The 18,936-nt window shown below is 40.4% G+C and overlaps 1 protein-coding gene across 1 annotated transcript in view; it reads left to right on the forward strand.

Moving 5' to 3' along the window:
* LOC125452625 (33 kDa inner dynein arm light chain, axonemal-like) overlaps positions 1–18,936 on the forward strand; it is a 58,955-nt gene that overhangs the window by 27,737 nt on the left and 12,282 nt on the right. Inside the window, exons 2-3 of the mRNA XM_048531290.2 lie at positions 16,908–16,983; positions 18,101–18,270. Of these exons, the coding sequence (XP_048387247.2) occupies positions 16,908–16,983; positions 18,101–18,270 (246 nt within the window). The remainder of the gene's footprint in view (positions 1–16,907; positions 16,984–18,100; positions 18,271–18,936) is intronic.

Raw genomic sequence — 18,936 nt, forward strand, 5'->3', positions numbered from 1 at the left:
GTAAAAATCTGGACCTCTAGAAATCTCAAAATCACTACCAGTGGCCTGTGCTGCTGAGGCGAGGAACAGGGTACAATTGAACACGTGGCTAAAGAGCTGGTGTAGGGACGAGAGCATCGGATATGTGGATGTCTTCCAGGGAAGAGGGGATTGCTACAAGAAGGACGAGTTGCACCTCAACTGGAGGGGTACTAATATCCTGGTAGGGAGGTTATATAGTGCCACTATGGAGGGTTTAAACTAGTGTGGCAAAGGTGTGGAAACTGGAGCAGCAGGTCAGTAAGCAGGGAGACTGGGGGAAGAATTTGAGACTAAGGCAAATACAGCTAAGAGGAAGGCTAGTCAGGGAGAAGTTGCTGAGCTCAGCAGAACTGGAGGCTTGGACTGTGTTTGCTTCAATGCAAGAAATATAACAGGTAAGACTGATAAACTTAAGAGCCTGGATTAATGCATGTGGTTATGACATTGTTGCTATCACAGATACCTGGTTGAAAGAGGGAAAGGATTGGCAGATTAACGTTCTGGGATGTCGATGTTTTAGACGAGACAGATGAGAAAGCATAAGAGGTGGAGGAGTTGCATTACTACTTAGGGAGCGTATCACACTATTTTGGGGGGAAGATACCCTGGAGCGATCTTGCAGCAAGGCATTATGAGTAGCACTCAGGAAGAGGAAGGGTGCAGTCACAATGTTGGGATTGTACTGCAGTGCTGCGAGCTGGAGATAGATGAACAGCTATGTAGTCAGATTCTGGAAAGATGTGAAAATAACAGGGTTATTGTGATGGGTGATTTCAACTCCCCACCCCCGCCGCCATATTGACTGGGGCTCGCCTAGTGTGAGGGTTTGAAAGGGAAGCAATTTGTTAGGTGTGTCCATAAAAGGTTTTTGAAACAATATGTGGATAGTCCAAAGAGGGAGGGGCTATACTGGACCCATTATTGGGAAATGAGCCTGGCCAGGTGATCAAAGTTTCAGCAGGTGAGAATTTTGAGAATAGTGACACAATTCTGTATGTTTTTGGATCCTTATGGATAAGGACAGGAGGAGACCCAGATGAAGGTGTATAATTGTTGGGGGGGGGTGGGGAGAAGGCCAACAAAGGGCGGCATGTGGCACAATGATTAGCGCCAGGGACCCGGGTTCAATTCCAGCCTCGGGCGACTGTCTGTGTGGACTTTGCACATTCTCCCTGTGTTTGCGTGGGTTTCCTCCCGGCGCTCCGGTTTCCTCCCATAGTCCAAAGATGTGCAGGGTAGGTGGATTGGCCATGCTAAATTGCCCATAGTGTTCAGGGAGGTCTAGATTTAGGTGGGATGCTCTGATGTTCGGTGTGGACTTGTTGGGCTGAAGGGCCTGTTTCCACACTGTAGGGATTCTAATTACAACTATGACCAAATTAGGCAAGAATTGGAGAATGTGGATTGGGAGCGACTATTTGACGGTAAATCCACATCTGATGTGTGGCAGTCTTTTAAAGACCAGTTGATTAAATTGCAGGACACATATGTTCCTGTAAAAATGAAGGGCAGGAGTAGCAGGGAAACCTTGGATGATAGGGAAAGTAATCAGCCTAGTCAAAAAAAGGAAGCCTACCTGAGATTTAGACAACTAAAAACGAAGTCCTTCAAGAATATAGAGAAAGTAGGAAGGAGCTCAAATGGGGCATAGGAGGCCTAAAGGGACTATGGAATCTCCTTGGCCAGCATGGTTAAGGAGAATCCTAAGATACTTTATACATATTGGGATCAAGAGGGTAGCTAAGGAAAGAGTAATCCCACTCAAGAATTAAGAAGGGAGGCTATAGGTAGAGACAGAAGAAATGAGTGAGATTCTTAATGAGTGCTTTACATTGATATTCACCAAAGAGAGGGATGTGAGGACGTTTAGGTTAGGGAAAGTGGGTGAATACTCTCAGGCAGGTCAACATAATGAAGGAAGAAGTGTTGATTTTCTTGAAATACAATATGGTGGACAAGGCCCCGAGGTCACATGGTATCTATCCCAGAATGCTGTGGAAGGTAAGGGAGGAAATAGCTGGGTCCTTAACAGGTAACTTCACATCCTTTTTGGCCTCAGACGAGATTCCATAGGACTGGAGAATGGTCAGTGTTTCCCCTTTGTTTAAGAAGAGAAACAGAGATAATCCAAATAATAATAGGCCGCTGATCCTGATGTCAGTCGTAGGGAAGCTGTTGGAAAAGATAATGTGATTTATTCATCTTTGGAAGTGAATGGACTTGTTAGTCATAGGTAGCATGGTTTTATGCAGGGAAAGTCATGTCTCACCAATTTGATTGCAGTTTTTGAGGAGGTGATACAAATGATTAATGAGGAAAGGGCAATGGATATTGCCTACATGGACTTTAGTAAGACATTTTATAAGGTACCTCATGGGCAGGCTGGTACATAAGGTAATGTCTGATGGGATCCAGGGGAAGCTGGCTAAATGGGTACAAAACTGGCTCGGTCATCAAACACAGACAGTAGCAATCAAAGGATGCTTTTCAGAATGAAGATCAGTAACTAGTGGTATTCCACAGGGATCAGTGCTGACACTTTTGTTATTTATAATTTATATAAATGATCTGGAGGAAAATGTAGGTAGTAAGTTTGTGGATGACTCCAAAATTGGCGGAATTGCAGATAGTGAGAAAGATTGACAAGAGATACAGTGGGATAATAGATTGCAAATTTAGGCAGAGAAATGGCAGAAGTAGTTAATCCAGAAAAATTCAACATGATGCATAATGAAAAAATGGTGGCATAGTGGTTAGCACAGCTGCCTCACAGTGCCAGAGACCCAGGTTTGATTCTAGCCTTGGGCAATTGTGTGGAGTTTACTCATTCTCCCCATGTCTGCATGGGTTTCTTCTGGGTTCTCTGGTTATCTCCCACAATCCAAAGATGTGAGGTTATGTAGATTATTTATGGGAAATGCTGGATTACAGGGATAGGGTGAGGTGGTGGGTCTAGGTGGGATGCACTTCAAAGATTCAGTGGGAACTTGATGGCCTAAATGGCCTGCTTCCACACTGTAGAGATTCTGTGATAGTACACTAGTCTATGATTTATTTGCATGTGGAAAGTCCTTGACACTAGAAGATAGATTTTTAATTTTTGGGGATGAAAGATTTGTGGGGATATGCAGAATTGTAGAGTTGAATTTAAAATCAGATCAGCCATGATCATACTAAATGACAGAGCATGATCAAGGGGCAGAGTGGCCTATTGTTGTTCCTTGTTCTTGTGTTCATGCAAAGGAAGAAGATTATTGAATGCATACCAAAATATCGCAAACAGCTTCACAGGAGAATTACATAACAAAGTGTGAACTTAACTACACGGGGAGATGACTGCCCAAAATGTGGTGAAAGACACAGGTTTTTAAGGATTGTCTCAAGAAGGGGATGAGGTAGAGAGTTTTAGAAGGGAATTCCGAATCTTAGGCTCAATTATCAGTGGTGAACCATTTAAAATCCGGGATGCACAAGTGTCCTGAATTAGAGGAATGCAGATATATTGGAGGATTGTGTGGCTGGAGGGGATAACAGAGGTAGGGAAGTGTACGACATGGTGGCATCTGAAGATGCGTCATGTTTGTTCCATCAATTTACTGAATAATGCTGGCCACTAATTCCATGTTAAAAAAGTTGGAGTCTAAGCTGTTTACAAAATCCTGCCTAATTTGATGCAAGTTTATCTCCATGATCCTTGATATTGCATGTAGGATTTCTGACAGGATTTCCAGTATTCCACACAGATCATGTTGACCAGCCAAAATGCTGATCTGGTCCCTCTGCAGTAACAGTACAAATGAGCTCACCTGGAAGCATGCTACAAATACCTTTACTGACTGTTTTCAACTTCACTGGTTTCTTGTTGTTCCTTTAGTGCCTGGAGAGATTCTAGCTCTTTATGTCTTTTTTGTTTTCAGATCCCAGGGATAGGGTTGGGGTGAGCAGGGAAGGAAAGAAGTGGATCAAGAAGTGATCTAGGGGTACACCATACCAGCAACAGCTTTTCAATCACAAAAATGTTTGGGATGAGGGAGAAGTCGGCTGCATAAAACAAGAACGTGGATACCTTCAACTCTGGCTTTAGACTTCTGTGTACCACAGCCTCAGCAATAGCCCTTCTCATGAGCCAAAATCTCTCCTTATGGCAGTTAGAATGTGTAAACTTCTCATTGTCTACTACATTCGGTGTATCATGTTGTGCACCATCTCCTCCAGTTAAAGAGGTTGAATTGTGGAGCGTGTTAATGCACAGCACATTGTTTGTGAAGTGTCTGTCATAAAGTCACACAGCTTCTGGTTCAACTTGTCCATGCTGACCAAGTATCCTCAACTGACTAGTGCCATTTGTCTGCATTTGGCACATATCTCTCCAAACTTTTCCTATTCAGGTATCTGTCCAATTGTCTTTTAAATGTCGTAATTGTACTAATCTCTAACACTTCTTCTAGCAGTTCATTCCATAAGTGCGCCACTCTCTGTGTAAAGAGGTTATCCCTCAGGTACCTTTTAAATCTTTCCCTTCTCACCTTTAAACCAATGCCGTCCAGTTTTGGATTCCTCTCACCTTGAAAAAAGACCTTGTCTATTCACCTTATCAATGCCCCTCATGATTTTACAAACCTGTATGGTAACTCCTCAGGGTCCAGCACTCTAGAGTTAGAAGTCCCAGCCTATCCAGCCTCTCCTTATAACTCCAAACTTCCAGTCCCAGCAAGAACCTTGTAAATCTTTCCTGCACCCTCTCCAATTTAATAATATCTTTCTATAGCAGATTGACCAGAATTGTGTACAGTATTCCAAAACTGACCTCACCAATGTCTTGTACAGCTGCAATGTGATGTTCCAACTCTTATATTCAATGTTCTGGCCGATAATGGCAAACATGCCAAATGCTGCCTTCACCACTTCATCTACGTGAAATGCCATTTCGAAGGAACTGTGATCCTGTACCCCTAGATCCCTTTGTTCAGCAACACTCCCCAGGGCCCTTAACTGTAAGTTCTGCAGTGGTTTGTCTTACCAAAATGCAATACGTTGCATTTACTAAATTAAACTCCATCTGCCACTTCTCAGCCCATTGGTCTGTCTGACCAAAATCTCATTGTATTCTTAGATAACCGTCTTTACAGCCCACTATACCACCAATTTTGGTGTCATCCATAAATTTACTAACCATACCTCCGATATTCTTGTCTAAATCATTGATATAAATGAACCACAACGGTGGATTCAGAACCAATCCTTGCGGCGCACCACTGGTCATGGTTTCTAGTTATGATTTAATGGTTGCCATCGTGTCCAAACTGTGAGATCTGAGTGTGAGCCTTGCAGTACTACTTAGTATAAAAGTGAAACAATGTGGTGCAGCTGAGTGCTGATAGGTAGAGATTTTTGTCTGTAAGTTATGGATATCCAAATGGTTGTGGACACTTTTTTTATGTTAGATCAATGGAAGGACAGTGAAATATTTTTTTAGAAAAGGCATTTCATGAAAGTCTGAATTTCATTTCTGAAGAAGTGTCCATATCCAAAATATCAGCTTTCCTGCTGCTCTGATGCTGCTTGGTCTGATGTGTTCATCCAGCTCTACACCTTGGTATTTCATGAAAGTCAGATTTCTTGTGATAAATTCTTGTTTTCTGCAGACTCGCCAGTCAGGTTTTTCACTGTCATGTGACAGCTTTTCCTTTAACATTGTGTCTGTTTGGATTTTCTAGTTGTTGGCCAGTCTGAGCAAGAATGAGCATCCCAGCCCAGCTGACCTATTTCTGAGGGAACTTCTTGTGGGTCCAGTTTAGTACCTGTTCTGAACCCTCACTGTCCTCCTGTGATGCCTCTGGAAGAATCATTGATTCTGTTTTGGCAGATATCCCAGAGATATCTGTTTGTATTCAGTGAGATCCATTCTTGTGCACCAGAATGGCAGACCAACAGCTGTCTGAACATTCCATACTTTATTCTTTGTTTTATTTTTTCCCCACTGACTAAGATCAATTAGCCAAAAGTGTTTTCTTTTATTTCTTCCTAACGTTTACAAACGAAATAGGTTTACTAGTTTTGCATTGTCATTGAATAAGTTTTTTTATAGAATAAATTGTGTGTTTATCAAGAAAACATGGTTGATGGACCTTTTTTCCTTCAAGTCAAATACAGAGAAGACAGATAATTGGCCAAGTTAAGAACAGGTAAAACAATTACATTTTGTTTGTGACCCATGGTGTAAGAACTGTTGAGAAAGACAGTACGCTCCTTGTATCTCAATCATACACAACCAATTGGATGCAGTAGTCAGACATTTCAATTCTCATGAACATTTTAAGGGGCTAACAGTGTAACCACTAGAGATTTATACTTTTTTCCAAATTTAAAATAGGCATGTTAGTGAGTTGAATAGAGAGGAATTTTCTGGTGCTGGCTGTGGTATGTGAGACTGAAATTAGGAAATCTCATAGGAAGAAACACATATATTAGCTTGAATATTTATCAAAAATATAAAATAATGAATTTTAAGGATGACTTTTCTACTTGTTGATAGTTTATTCAACTGTTTTATTTACCCAGGACCGTAAAATAGGCCCTACAAAATGTACTGTTGCAGCAAGTAAAGGATCAGAGGAACACAATAAACAGTCGATAGAATGTATTTTAAATGCAATATTACCTCCAAGGTGAGTAGAGTTTTCTTCATTTTTCAATCTCATATTTATAGTATTCTTGGGTGCATTCAAATTATGAAGTAAATTACTTGCACAATGACTTCTTAGGTTTGTAGTTGATCTCCATAATATTGCAGAAGAAAAATGTCTGAATAAAATGATTGTCCTACAACTGTGCAGCTATTTCTAGCTTAGCATTACAAGGCAAGGTTTGGACAGGACTTACCAGAACCATTCTTTATTTCATACAAATTATTTTCTCTGTATAATTTAAGAATAATTAATATGTTATAATTTGTGCTAATGAAAACAGAGTAGCTTCTTTATTTTCTCCTACAGCACAAGGATATCCTCTTATCCCTGTCATTTCCTGTCTTTTACTCGGCCTACCTTTTGCTGTCCAACTGTTTGCACAACATCCTTCAAAACAAACCAAACTCCAGTATCAGCTCTTAGTCAACTAACTCTTATCCTTCCAGTAGATTCTACTTGTTTGTCTTAACAATCAGTTTAAAATAATTAGAGTGTGATCTCTTTGAAATACTTAAACTTCTTAGAGGGATTATCAAGGATGATATGAGGAAGATGTTTCCCATGGCTGGAGGGGCTAGGTTAGGAGTCATTTCCCAGCATAACAGATTAGCCCTATTGAATATGGATGAGGTGAATCTTTGACATGGTCTACCTTAGGGGCTTTGAATGATCAGTTGAACGTATTCAAGACAGAGTTTGATGGATTTTGGACGTTAATGGAATTAAAGTATATGTAGTTAGGGCATTGAAGCAGAGTAAAGGTTGAGTCATGATCTTATTGGACAAATGGGCTCCAGGGTCATTTGACCTTTTGCTCCTCATGTACTTAAGATCTTGTGCCATTAAAATTTTGAATTATCTGTCCTTATCTCTGACAAATGTCTTGTTTAATACTGTTTCAACTCTGCATACTAAGGAGTTTGTCTCTCACTCAACATCAGTGAGACCAATTCGCCACCAGTCCTCTCTAAGATGTACACAAACATCTCTGGCATTTTATTGATGGAGCGTCTTTGGATTTCATTAAAGAAAACTCCTACCTTTATAGTAGTGACCTTTGAGAAAGGTAGCTGAAGTTGAAAACTAGTACAGAATCAACTACGTTAGTCCAAGCCTTTCAAAAAACATTCGCGCAACAGCGATCTCCACAAGTATACAAAGTCTACAGTGTTATTTTATCAACTTTCTATGTAGCTTCGAGACTGGGTTACCTACCAAAGTACGTCCAGGCACTTGAGAATTTCTAGTAGAATACACAAAGTCAAGTTGGGAAAAGAGATAAATAAACTCCAGCATCCTCTCAGAAGCAAATCCTTCAGCTTCACATAACTTATAATGTATAATCAGCTCTCTTGATCTGACATGACATCCTCATGCCAGACAGTCAGCTTGCAAAGCTGATCATTTTTTAATAACTTGAGGATAGCAGAAAGCATTTTAAGGATGTTCTAAAGGCCTCATTGCAATGGGAGCAAATTGACATCAAAGTGCGAAAGTTTCCTGCTGTGCCGTACAAAGTGTACAATGTTGGCGAGACATTGAGCTGAATGATAACACAATCAATGGTTCAGATTTAAGCTCTGCAGTCCTGCTACATCCAGTTGTTGGTGGTAGTGGACGATTAAACAACTCACTGGAGGAGGTAGTGCCACAAAAGTCCAATCCTTAATGATGAGAAAGCCCAGCACATAAGTGCAAAAGCAAAGTTTGATGCATTTGTAACAATCTTCAGCCAGAAGTTCCGAATGGATGATCTATCTCCTGACTTCTTAAGCATTACAGATGCCAGTCATCAGCCAATTTTATTCACTTGATGTGATATCAAGAAATGGTTGGAGGCACTGCGTACTGCAAAGGCTATGAGCCCTGTCAATTTCTGGGAATTGTACTGAAGACTTGAGATTCAGAACCTGCGTATCCTTAGCAAAGCTCTTCCAATACAACCACAACACTCGTATCTACCCAACAATGTGGAAAATTGCCCAGGTGTGTCCTGTGCATAAAAATCAGTATAAATCAAACTTGGCCAATTCCCATCCCATCAGTCTGCTCTCAATCATCAGTAAAGTGATGGAAGGTGTCATCAACAGTGCTAACAAGCAGCACTTGCTCAGCGATAACCTGCTGAGTGATGCCCAGTTTGGGTTCTGCGAGGGCCCCTCAGCTCGTGTTTTCATTATAGCCTTGATTCAAACATAGACAAAACAAGCAGTCCATATTCAAATGCAACAAAATCTGGCCGATATTCAAACTTGAACAAAAAACTGACCAGCAACATTTGCATCATATAAATGCCAGGTAATAACCATGTCCAATAAGAGGGAATCTAACCTTTGGCCCTTGACAGTGGCATCAGTAAATTCCCCACTGTCAATATTCTAGGAGTTGGTATTGACCAGAAATTGAATTGAACTAGCTGTATAAGTACAGTGGCTACAAAAGCAGGTCAAAGCTAGGACTACTGCAGTAAGTAACTCACCTCCTGATTCTCCAAAGCCTGTTCACCATCAACAAGGCACAAGACAGGAATGTAATGGAATATTCCCCACTTCATGCACGAATGCAACTCTAACAACATTCAAGAAGCTTGACACCATTTGCTTGACTGGCACTACATCCACAAACATTCACTCCTTCCAGTAATGATACTCAGCAGCAGTGTGTACTATCTACAAGATACACTGTAGAAACGTACCAAGCCTCCTCAGAAAGCACTTCCATACCTACAATCACTACAATCTAGAAGGACAAGGGAAGCAATTATATGGGAACAAGCACACCTCCAAGTTCCCCTCCAAGCCATTCACCATCCTGACTTTGAAATATAGTGCTGTTCCTTCAGTATTTCTGGACAAAAGTCCTGGAACTCTCTCCCTAATGGCATTGTGGTCTACCTATAGCACATGGACTGCAGTGGACCAAGAAGGTAGCTGACCACCTTCTCAAGAGCAGCTAGAGATGGCCCAGACAGAGACACCCATGTCCCATGAGTGAATAAATAAAATATAATAAGGCCTCATTCAGTAAGCCACAACACAGACAAAGACTTCTAGCATAATGGTTTAGTAGCTGTCATACTAATAGGTGGAGTTTGTCATTAGTTATATCAGATAATGTCAAAGCATGTAAATGGATCCAAGGGGAAGAAGATTCTCATGGAGTCACTGTAAATACTGTGAACAGTCAATATGCTTTCATGAGTTTACACTAGCATGGTTTCCAGTCCTCATCCCAAAAGACACCCAGACCCTAGTAATGATATCAATACAACACGATGTAAGCACTCCTGTGGAGAAGTGGCAGAAACAGAAAGAGAACAAACAGAATCCTAGGTCAAGAATCTCCTGTCCTATCTGCCCAAAGACCTGTGCTCTTGGCTTGGCCTGGTTGAGGACTAGAAAATCATGCCATCTGGCAGATGCCTTTCAAGTTTTGAGGGACTGACAATTACAATGATAATGTTTGGAGCCTAATTTTGTCCCATTAAGTTTATTTCATTCGTTAGTGGCATCATTAAAATATTATATCAAAGGCTGTCTATGGCAGCATCATCTCTAATCTGAAAACCAGTAAATCAGAAAGGAATGAGGTCTTTGCTTCATATGTTGGCTCATTTTTCAAGGAGTTAAGTGGCATTGACTGGTGTAAGTTGAATCTGCTTTGACTACGACTCCACATCCACGTCCTCTCCATAAACAGTTCTCATCTGGATTTGTTTTTCAATTTCACTTTAGAGAGATTGGGGAAATAGAAATGATTACTGGAAAAAGCAAAATATGCAGCTCAACCACAAGCAGCTTCTGTTATTCATATGCTTCAATATAGTTATATTTTGTGTAGTATGAACACTGTCCTAAATGTAAAACTGTTCATGGGATGATAGAACATAGTTCAGTTTTTACCCGGTCTGGCCACTTTCCAGTACCAGATGGCATTATGTTTGGTATTTAATGCCTTAGTAATCTCACTGCAGTGAAGCCCTGGCAGGATTATTTTGCTCATTCCTCTCCCACTTGCAGCAGCCTCAAACTGATTGGACATAGAAAACATTTTTCATATTTTCAGTCACATACTGACTCCCATTCTTTCTTTGGCAGAATTGTGGAATTGGGGCTTTTCAATCTCTGTTAATGATGACATTCTCTATGGTTGAGATTATCCCTTTACAGAACAATACAATCCCTGTGTGCTGTAATGGCATGCTCCATCAGTTGTCATGCTGGGTTGAAAGAATACCCAAAGTAGGCTGAAAACCTGTAGTATTGTTAGGGGAGAAATCCATCCAAATGCTTCAGCTTAACCACTGAATCCTTTATTCATTCACGGGATAAGGGCATCGCTAGCTAGGCAGCACTATTGCCAATCCCTAATTGTCCAGAAGGCAGTTAACAGTCAACCACATTGCTGTGGGTCTGGAGTCACATGTAGGCCAGACCAGGTAGTTTTCTTCCCAAAAGGACATTAGTGAACCAGATGGATTTTTCCAACAACCGACAATGGATTCACAGTCATCACTAGACTCTTAATGCCAGATATTTATTGAATTCAAATTCTACCATCTGCTGTGGCAGGATTCGAACCCGGGTCCCTGGAACGTCACCTGGGTCTTTGGATTAATGCCAGCACCTCTCAGTCTCTGACTAGTTACTGAGTTCGCAAACTCTGGAAGTGTAGTGATTCGAACCAGGTGGATCTTATTGATTATGAGATCCTTGATTGAGGTTATAAACCTGGGCCAATCAGGGCACCCTGGCTGGCCAATATAAACAGAAGAATCAGAATCTCCTCACTTCAGGGGTGTGCCGAGGGCCGAGGATTGAAGATCGAGGATGTCTCAGCAAGAGTCTGCTCAACTGCAATGACTTTTTGTGTTGGTGCCTCTTTTCCTGACGTTGGTTGGTTGTATATCCATTTCTTCTTCCTATTTGTATTCCCTCATGAGTACGAGGTAAGGGGGGTTTGGGGGGGGAGGAAGGGAGGGCTGATGATGTCCACCACCAAAACTGGCAGCACCCTTGCTGATTTGATCCCTGGGTGGTCTGAAGGATTAAGTCCCTGTTTCCAATGGTAACCGGTTAGCATATGTGCTGGCTCAACAAGACACATTTAATTATGTTTCTCCATAGAATATGGTCATTGCTGGCTAAGCCAGCATTATTGCCCATTCTAGTTGCTCTGGAGAAGGTGCTGGAGAGCTGCTTTGAGCTGTTGCAGTCCTTGGGGTGGAGGTATATGCAGTATGCCGTTGGGAAGACAGTTCTAGTATTTTAACTCTGCCACAATGAAGGAACAGTGCTATAGTTCCAAAAGTAGATAGTGGGTAGCTGAGAGGGGAACTTGGAGTTGATGGTATTTCCATGGATCTGTTGTCCTTGACCTTCTAGGCGGTTCAAGTCACAAGTTTGGATGGTATTATTGAAGGAGTCTGGATTACTTATTGTATTGCACCATATGGATGGTATTCAATATTACCACTATGCGACGGTGATGAGGGGTTGAATGTTGAAGGTGGTGACTGGGGTGCCAAACAAATGGGCTACTCTGTCCTGAATAGTTTTAAGCCTCTTGGGTGTTGTTGGATTTCTGGTACAGATCCAGGTAAGCAGGGAGCATTCCATCACACTCCTGACTTATGCCTTGTAGATAGTGGGCAGGAACTGAGGAGACAAGAGGTGTGTTACTTGCTGCAATATTCCGGGCCTCTGACCTGCTCTTGTAGGAACAGTAAATGGCTGGTCTGTTTCAGTTTCCAGTAAATAGTAACATCAAAGATTAGATGGTCTATTTCTGGAGGTGGTTCTTGCCTGGCACTTGTGTGATATAAGTACTACTTTTCACTTAACCCAAGCCTCGGTGTTCTTCTGGTCTTGTATGTGGACCCAAGCTGCTTCATTATCTGAGGTATCATGAATAGTGCTGTGCATTGTTCGATCATCAGGGGACATCTCTGCTTCTGACCTTTCTGATGGAAGGAAGGTCATTGAGGCAGCTGAAGAAGGTCAGGCTGAGGACACCACCCTGAGGAACTCGTGCAGAGATGTCTGGAGCCGCATTGAATGACCTCCATCAAATATTGCCATCTTGTATGCCAGGTATGACCCAAACTAGTGGAGAGTTTTTCCTTGATTCTCATTGACTCCAATTTTGCTAGGGCTCCTTGATGTACTTGGTTATTTTTATTTCCAAGAAAGAGAGCCTTTATTGTTTAGCATTTTAAAGAATGAGGCAATTGCATTGAAAATTACAAAATTCTAAAAAGGATAGAGATGTCGATGCAGGTAAGCTATTTTCCCTGAACCAGACTTAAAATTGTGTAGAAGCTGAGTCTTTGAGTGGAGACAATTTTTGTTTTTCTTCATTTATGGGATGAAGGCTGGGCCAGCACTTATTGCCTATCTCTAATTGCCCAGAGGACAGTTAAGAGTCAATCACATTGCTATAGGTCTGGAGTCACATGTAGGCCAGATCAGACAAGGATGGCAGTTTTCTACCTGAAAGGGTATTAGTGAACCAGATGTGTTTTTCCACAATCGACAATGGATTCAGTCATCACTAGATTCTTAATTCCAGATATTTATTGAATTCAAATTCTACCATCTGCCGTGGTGGGATTCGAACCCGGGTCCCCCAGAACATTTTCCTGAGTCCCTAGATTAGCAGTCCAGCCACAATACCACTATGCCATTGCCTTCCACTGTCTATTCAGAAATCTATTTCTGAATATTCTAGTGTCAAGGTTATGAGGATGGGGTAGGTAAAAGGCATGGAAGTGTTTGATCAGCCATAATCGTATGGATGGATGTGTTTGCTGGGCTGTTGGCCTACTTCTGTTCCTAGATTTCTATGTTCCTATACTGTCTTGATGTTAAAAGCAATCATTCTCGTCTGACCTCTGGAGTTCAGTTGTTTTGTTAATGTTTGAATGAAGTCAGGAGCTGAGTTGCCCTGATAGAATCTAAACTGAGCCTCAGAGTGCGGTAATAACCCAAAAGAACCGCGAATGCTGTAAATCAGGAACAAAAACAAAGTTGTTGTAAAAACTCAGCAGGTCTGGCAGCATCTGTGGAGGAGAAAACAGACGTAACGTTTCAAGTCCAGTGGGTTCGGAGGAAGGGTCACTGGACCTGAAAGGTTACCTCTGTTTTCCCCACCACTGATGCTCCCAGACTTGCTGAGTTTTTCCAGCAACTTTGTTGTTGCTCAGAGTGCAGTATATTTCTTTGCAAATGTAGCGTCATAGCACTGTTAATGACCTTTTCCATCACTTTCATTGAGAGTCAATTGATAAGCTAGTAATTGGCCTGACTGGATTTGCCCTGATTTTTAAGTATAGGACATACGTAGGCAATTTTCCATATTGTTGGTAAGATGCCAGAATTATAGTTGTACTGGAATAGCTTGTCACAGAGTGGTGGCATTCCATGTCCAGATGCCAGGTTCCTGAATTAACCACTCTGTACATTTACAAGAAGGAGATCCCTTCTACCCCTCCCCTACTATCAGACTTCCTCCTTCGTTAGGGTACTGTGGGGAAATGGTGGGCTTTCTTGAACCATTATTTTAAACCAGTAAGTCTCAGATTAACCAGGATGCTCCTGGACTGACAATGTAATTTGTTTTTACTGTGATGGTTTTACAGTCAGACAGCAAACTTTGAAAGACATTAGTTTGCTTTTAGTTTAGAAGCTGGAAGAAATGAATTTTGTTTAGGAAGAAACCCATATTGTGGAACATTTTTGTATTCGGTTCACAGAAGAACCTATGAGAACAGTTTCTCATGGAGAAAGGAGTTAGTTTGGAACAGTTAAGAAATAGGTTACCTCAGTATAAGGGTTTTAGTTTGAAAAATCTCTACCAGAAGTTTTTGGTTAAAATCTGAAGAGATTATTTGAAGCTGAGAAAGGTTAAGCCCTATTGTCTGACTAATCAAGGAAAAGGTAATAAAATTCTTGAGACAAGGTGTTAAAATAAACTATTAAGTTAAGCATAAAGATGTGATAAAGATCTTTGTTTCATGACGACTTGAGGCAATCAAACAAAAGCTAATGGACATTATAACCACACCCTTGATGCCGCCAAAATCCCATTGAAGTATATTTGGGTGGCAGAGGAAAGGATTGTTTCTATTACTTGAGTACTGTAAAGTAATGGCATTCAAATTAGGTGGATTGGTATTAGATTTGGTTGTATTTTATTTTTGCTGTGTGTTTTGAAGTCTTTCAAATTGAGTTACATGTAAATTGCTTGATTTTGTTCTAGTTTACCTCTTCTCTTGTGTAATTAATTATCATTTCTCTTTCACTTAAAACCAAGTCAGCAGAATTGTATTCCCATGTTTCAGTGAAAGACCACTTGTTAAATTAGGAAAAAGCACATGGTCTGTTAAATCTGTTTCAGTCTGGAATCTGACTTGTCTTGCTGGGTCATAATATCTGACAATACAGTGCAGAAATTCCATTATTGTGGGTGACTCTTAACTTCTGTCCGAAATGGTCTAGCAAACCACTCAGATAAAGGGCAATTAGGGATCTGCAACAAATACTAGCCTTGCTAGCAAAGCCCACACACTATGAAAGAATTATAAAGACAGATGGTCTGACTGTACAGTTTGCTATTTACACAGGATAATTTTATCTTATTTTGTGACTTCTTGAGGCAATCACAAACAAAATCAAATGGACATTATAATCAGGCCCTTGATGCCACTAAAATCCCATTGAAGTATATTTGGGTGGCAGTGCAAAGGATTCACTGTCTTGAAATATCAGAAATGATTAAATACCAATCTGCAACAGTTTCCAAGATATGCACCAAAAATGGTGTAAAAACTATACATGAAAACAGCAATATAATTTTAATTTAGTAGTTAACTGTTTCAAAGCAACTGAGCACTAAATCTTTCAATAATACATTTTCTGGGATGATATGGAATACAAATGAATGACCCTTGAATTCTATCGGCCAACTTGATACGTGGGACTTTCATTGATGGAAATAGTTTGGAAAATGGAAAGAAACAGTCACTGAAAATGGCCACAGGAACCATCTGACCCACACAGGTTGGTCAGGTTTAGTGAAACCAATATAAATTAGACCAAAGATGGTCTGAGCTGAAATTAATATCTTCTCCAAGAGCAATGAAACTGTTCCAAACTAACTCCTTTCTCCAGGAGAAATTGTTCTCACAAGTTCTTCTGTGAACTGAATACAAAAATGTTCCAAAATATGGGTTTCTTCCCAAGCAAAATTCATTTCTTCCATCTTCTAACCTAAAAGCAAACTAATGTCTTTCAAAGTTTGCTGTCTGACTGTAAAACCATCACAATAAAAACAAATTAACACTGTCAGTCTAGGAGCATCCTGGTTAACCGATGTCTGAGATTTACTGGTTTAAAATAATGGTTCAGGCCCACAATGGATGAGGAGGAGGTTTATGTTTCTCATTATGAGAACCTTCTTCATTGTGACGATCTTCATATGTTGGGAATGAAACAACATCTACTGCAGTTATCAGTCTAAACAATAATGTCCACGGGCACTAGATGTACAAATAGCTTCTATTTCAAGGACAGTTTTGGCAAATCAAAGCGTGGAATGTTGGAATAAACATAGACTGAGAAGGCTGTTTCCTTCTCCCCCAAGAGAAAGGTGCCAGGTTGACAACACTGGCTGAAAAATAAGCACTAGATAGTGGAGGACTTTAAAATATAACTGCAATATTCATGACTGCTAACTGCATCCAAGAATCCAAATAATCACCCATGGTCACAGGTTAAAACCTTGTACCTTAAGGATTCCAAAAGGACTTAAACATGTGTATTATTTTATCTTCCTTTGTACTGAACATTGTACCTGTGTGCATACACGTGTAAGGGTCTAAGTGTCTGCACGAAGATTGTATGCTTGATGTTGACAGTAGAAATGATTAACAACATTTTAATTGGAAAGAGTTATATAGCCTTGTGCTAAAATGTTTATAATGACTGGCTGAGATGGCTTAAAAAATGGAACCTAGTTTACACTTTCTCATTGGGTTGTAACAAAAGAGCTTAGGTCTCAGTAAATTAAAAGCTGACTCCTTGGAGCCTTTCTCAACTGCTTCGATAGGAAACTGCAGTTAAAACTGGGAACTGGCTATTCTGTGTCTACTGTTGGCTATAATAAGGTAGCAATTAACACATTTGGCCTGTTTTACAGGCATGAAACAGGCATACATCCGAAAAGGAAATGCTACAGGGAATGTGGAAGAGGCGGCTCTGCTGCAAACCAAGGCGTATGAAAGCAATTTAAAAGCAATGGTTATAGCTTAAGAGCAGAACAGGTTGTTTTTTTGGAACTGTGAAATTTTCTTTATTCTCACTTAACTTAATATGTTCCCTCTTTTTCTGTGTGAGGGATACATTGCTGACAGAGTTGAAATACAAGGAATAGTTTTGATGTTCTACAGCATGTCTAACCATTCTGTTGTAAATATGGATATAGCGTGAAATATTTTGGGAAGCTAAGTGGTCATTTGAAAGATCTTGAAAGTAATCAAATTCTGAAGAAGGCTGATATCAGATTCGAAACATTAATTCTCTTTTTCTGAGCAGAGATGCTGACAGACGTGCTGAATTTCTCTGGAATTTTCTGTTTCTATTCAGATCTCCAGCATTTGCAGTACTTTGCTTTTATTGGGAAAGAATCAGATGTGTTAATTCCTTCTTGTAAATAGGAATCTTGGAAAGCATGAATTGAGTATCTGAGCATTTGTTAATTCTCTGTTTTGAGAGAATGTGACACTTCAGACCATTGTGTTTCATTCCTTATCAGACAGACACAAACACTAAGTTCCCAATGTCCACCATTGCGTTGGCAGAGGATCCTCTGAAAAACCCTGAAAAATTGTCATAAATGGTACCTATTTTGTTTCTGTAGAGTTTCAATGGATCTTCTGATAAAGTTATATTGGACTCTGGATTGGGTAACCACATCCTGTAGAAACTATTTATGAAATGGTCAGAAATAGCATATCACAATCTGTATGGATAATGAAGGAAAAATACAAATGCACAACTATGTATTTTAATAGCAGAACAAATTTTTTTTTAATTTTAAGCTGAAGAAAAACCCTGTGCTGTGGTGCAAAGGATGTTTTGTGCCATGAGAACAGTTGTGTTATTGCATTACCTTCCAAAGGTGGTTGATGTTTAGTTTTCTACTGTGAAAGTTACTGGAGTAATGCTAAAGTTGGTTCAAAGGCTGGAAAAACTTCAACATTACAATACCTGGTTTCATCTTTATGGTATGTACAGGGATCATTTCAGACAATCAACATAATACCCTGCTGGGAAACGTTATAGTGAGGGCAAGCTGGGTTAGTTATGGTTTTCCTGTTCTTCTTTATTCAGACAATGGATGGAGGATGGGAATATGTGGATTCAATATATATCTACCATTCCAGCTACACGAACAGATGTGATAAATTTGCAGGATCAATTAGATCAGAAACTACAACAAAGACAGGCCCGGATGACAGGAATTTGCCCGGTTCGTCGAGAATTATATGGACAATGTCTTGGTGAGTGATGTATCTGTTCAAAAATTATAGGCAGTATTTTCCCATTTACAGTATTACGTTGAATGAGATTCATGGCTGCCGTTCCACCAAGACTTGTAGTGACTTTTCTCACATAACCTTCTGCTTGTCTTTTCATTAATTGTGGAATTAGGGTCTCGGAGGCCTTTTTCATGAAATTGTGCTGCTAGAGAGGTGGAAATGCCCACCTCTGGCAAGAAATTCCATTGCTCAAGCTAGTGGTGCATATTTAAAGCTCAGCTGTACACCACTTCACTTCAGATGTCGCAAGCCAGGAACTACCCTTCACACACAGTGTTCAACTATTATGTCCTTTTAAATGAAGTAATTGAAAGTTCAATAAATTTGTAGGTACCTCAGTGTTCTGATCTGTCATTGTGTCACTACTCACGCAGATCATGAACATTACCTGCAAGTTTGCTTTCCCAGGGAGTGTGTTTAGATATGCTTGTTTCTTTTGCAGTGGCAGCCTTTGGTGTAGGCCGTCTATGACCTTCTCTTGTAAAAATGGAGTGACAGTCTTGAATTGTTTAAAAAGTGAATACCAATTATTTTACCATGGCATGCACAATATTTAAAATGAAATGTGGGGTACTGATGGTTGTAAAAGCGGTGTGTGTGAATCTGATGAGAAGGAAGTTCACTGAT

This window comes from Stegostoma tigrinum, chromosome 4 (assembly GCF_030684315.1).
Source record: "Stegostoma tigrinum isolate sSteTig4 chromosome 4, sSteTig4.hap1, whole genome shotgun sequence".
NCBI classification, from domain to species: domain Eukaryota; kingdom Metazoa; phylum Chordata; class Chondrichthyes; order Orectolobiformes; family Stegostomatidae; genus Stegostoma; species Stegostoma tigrinum.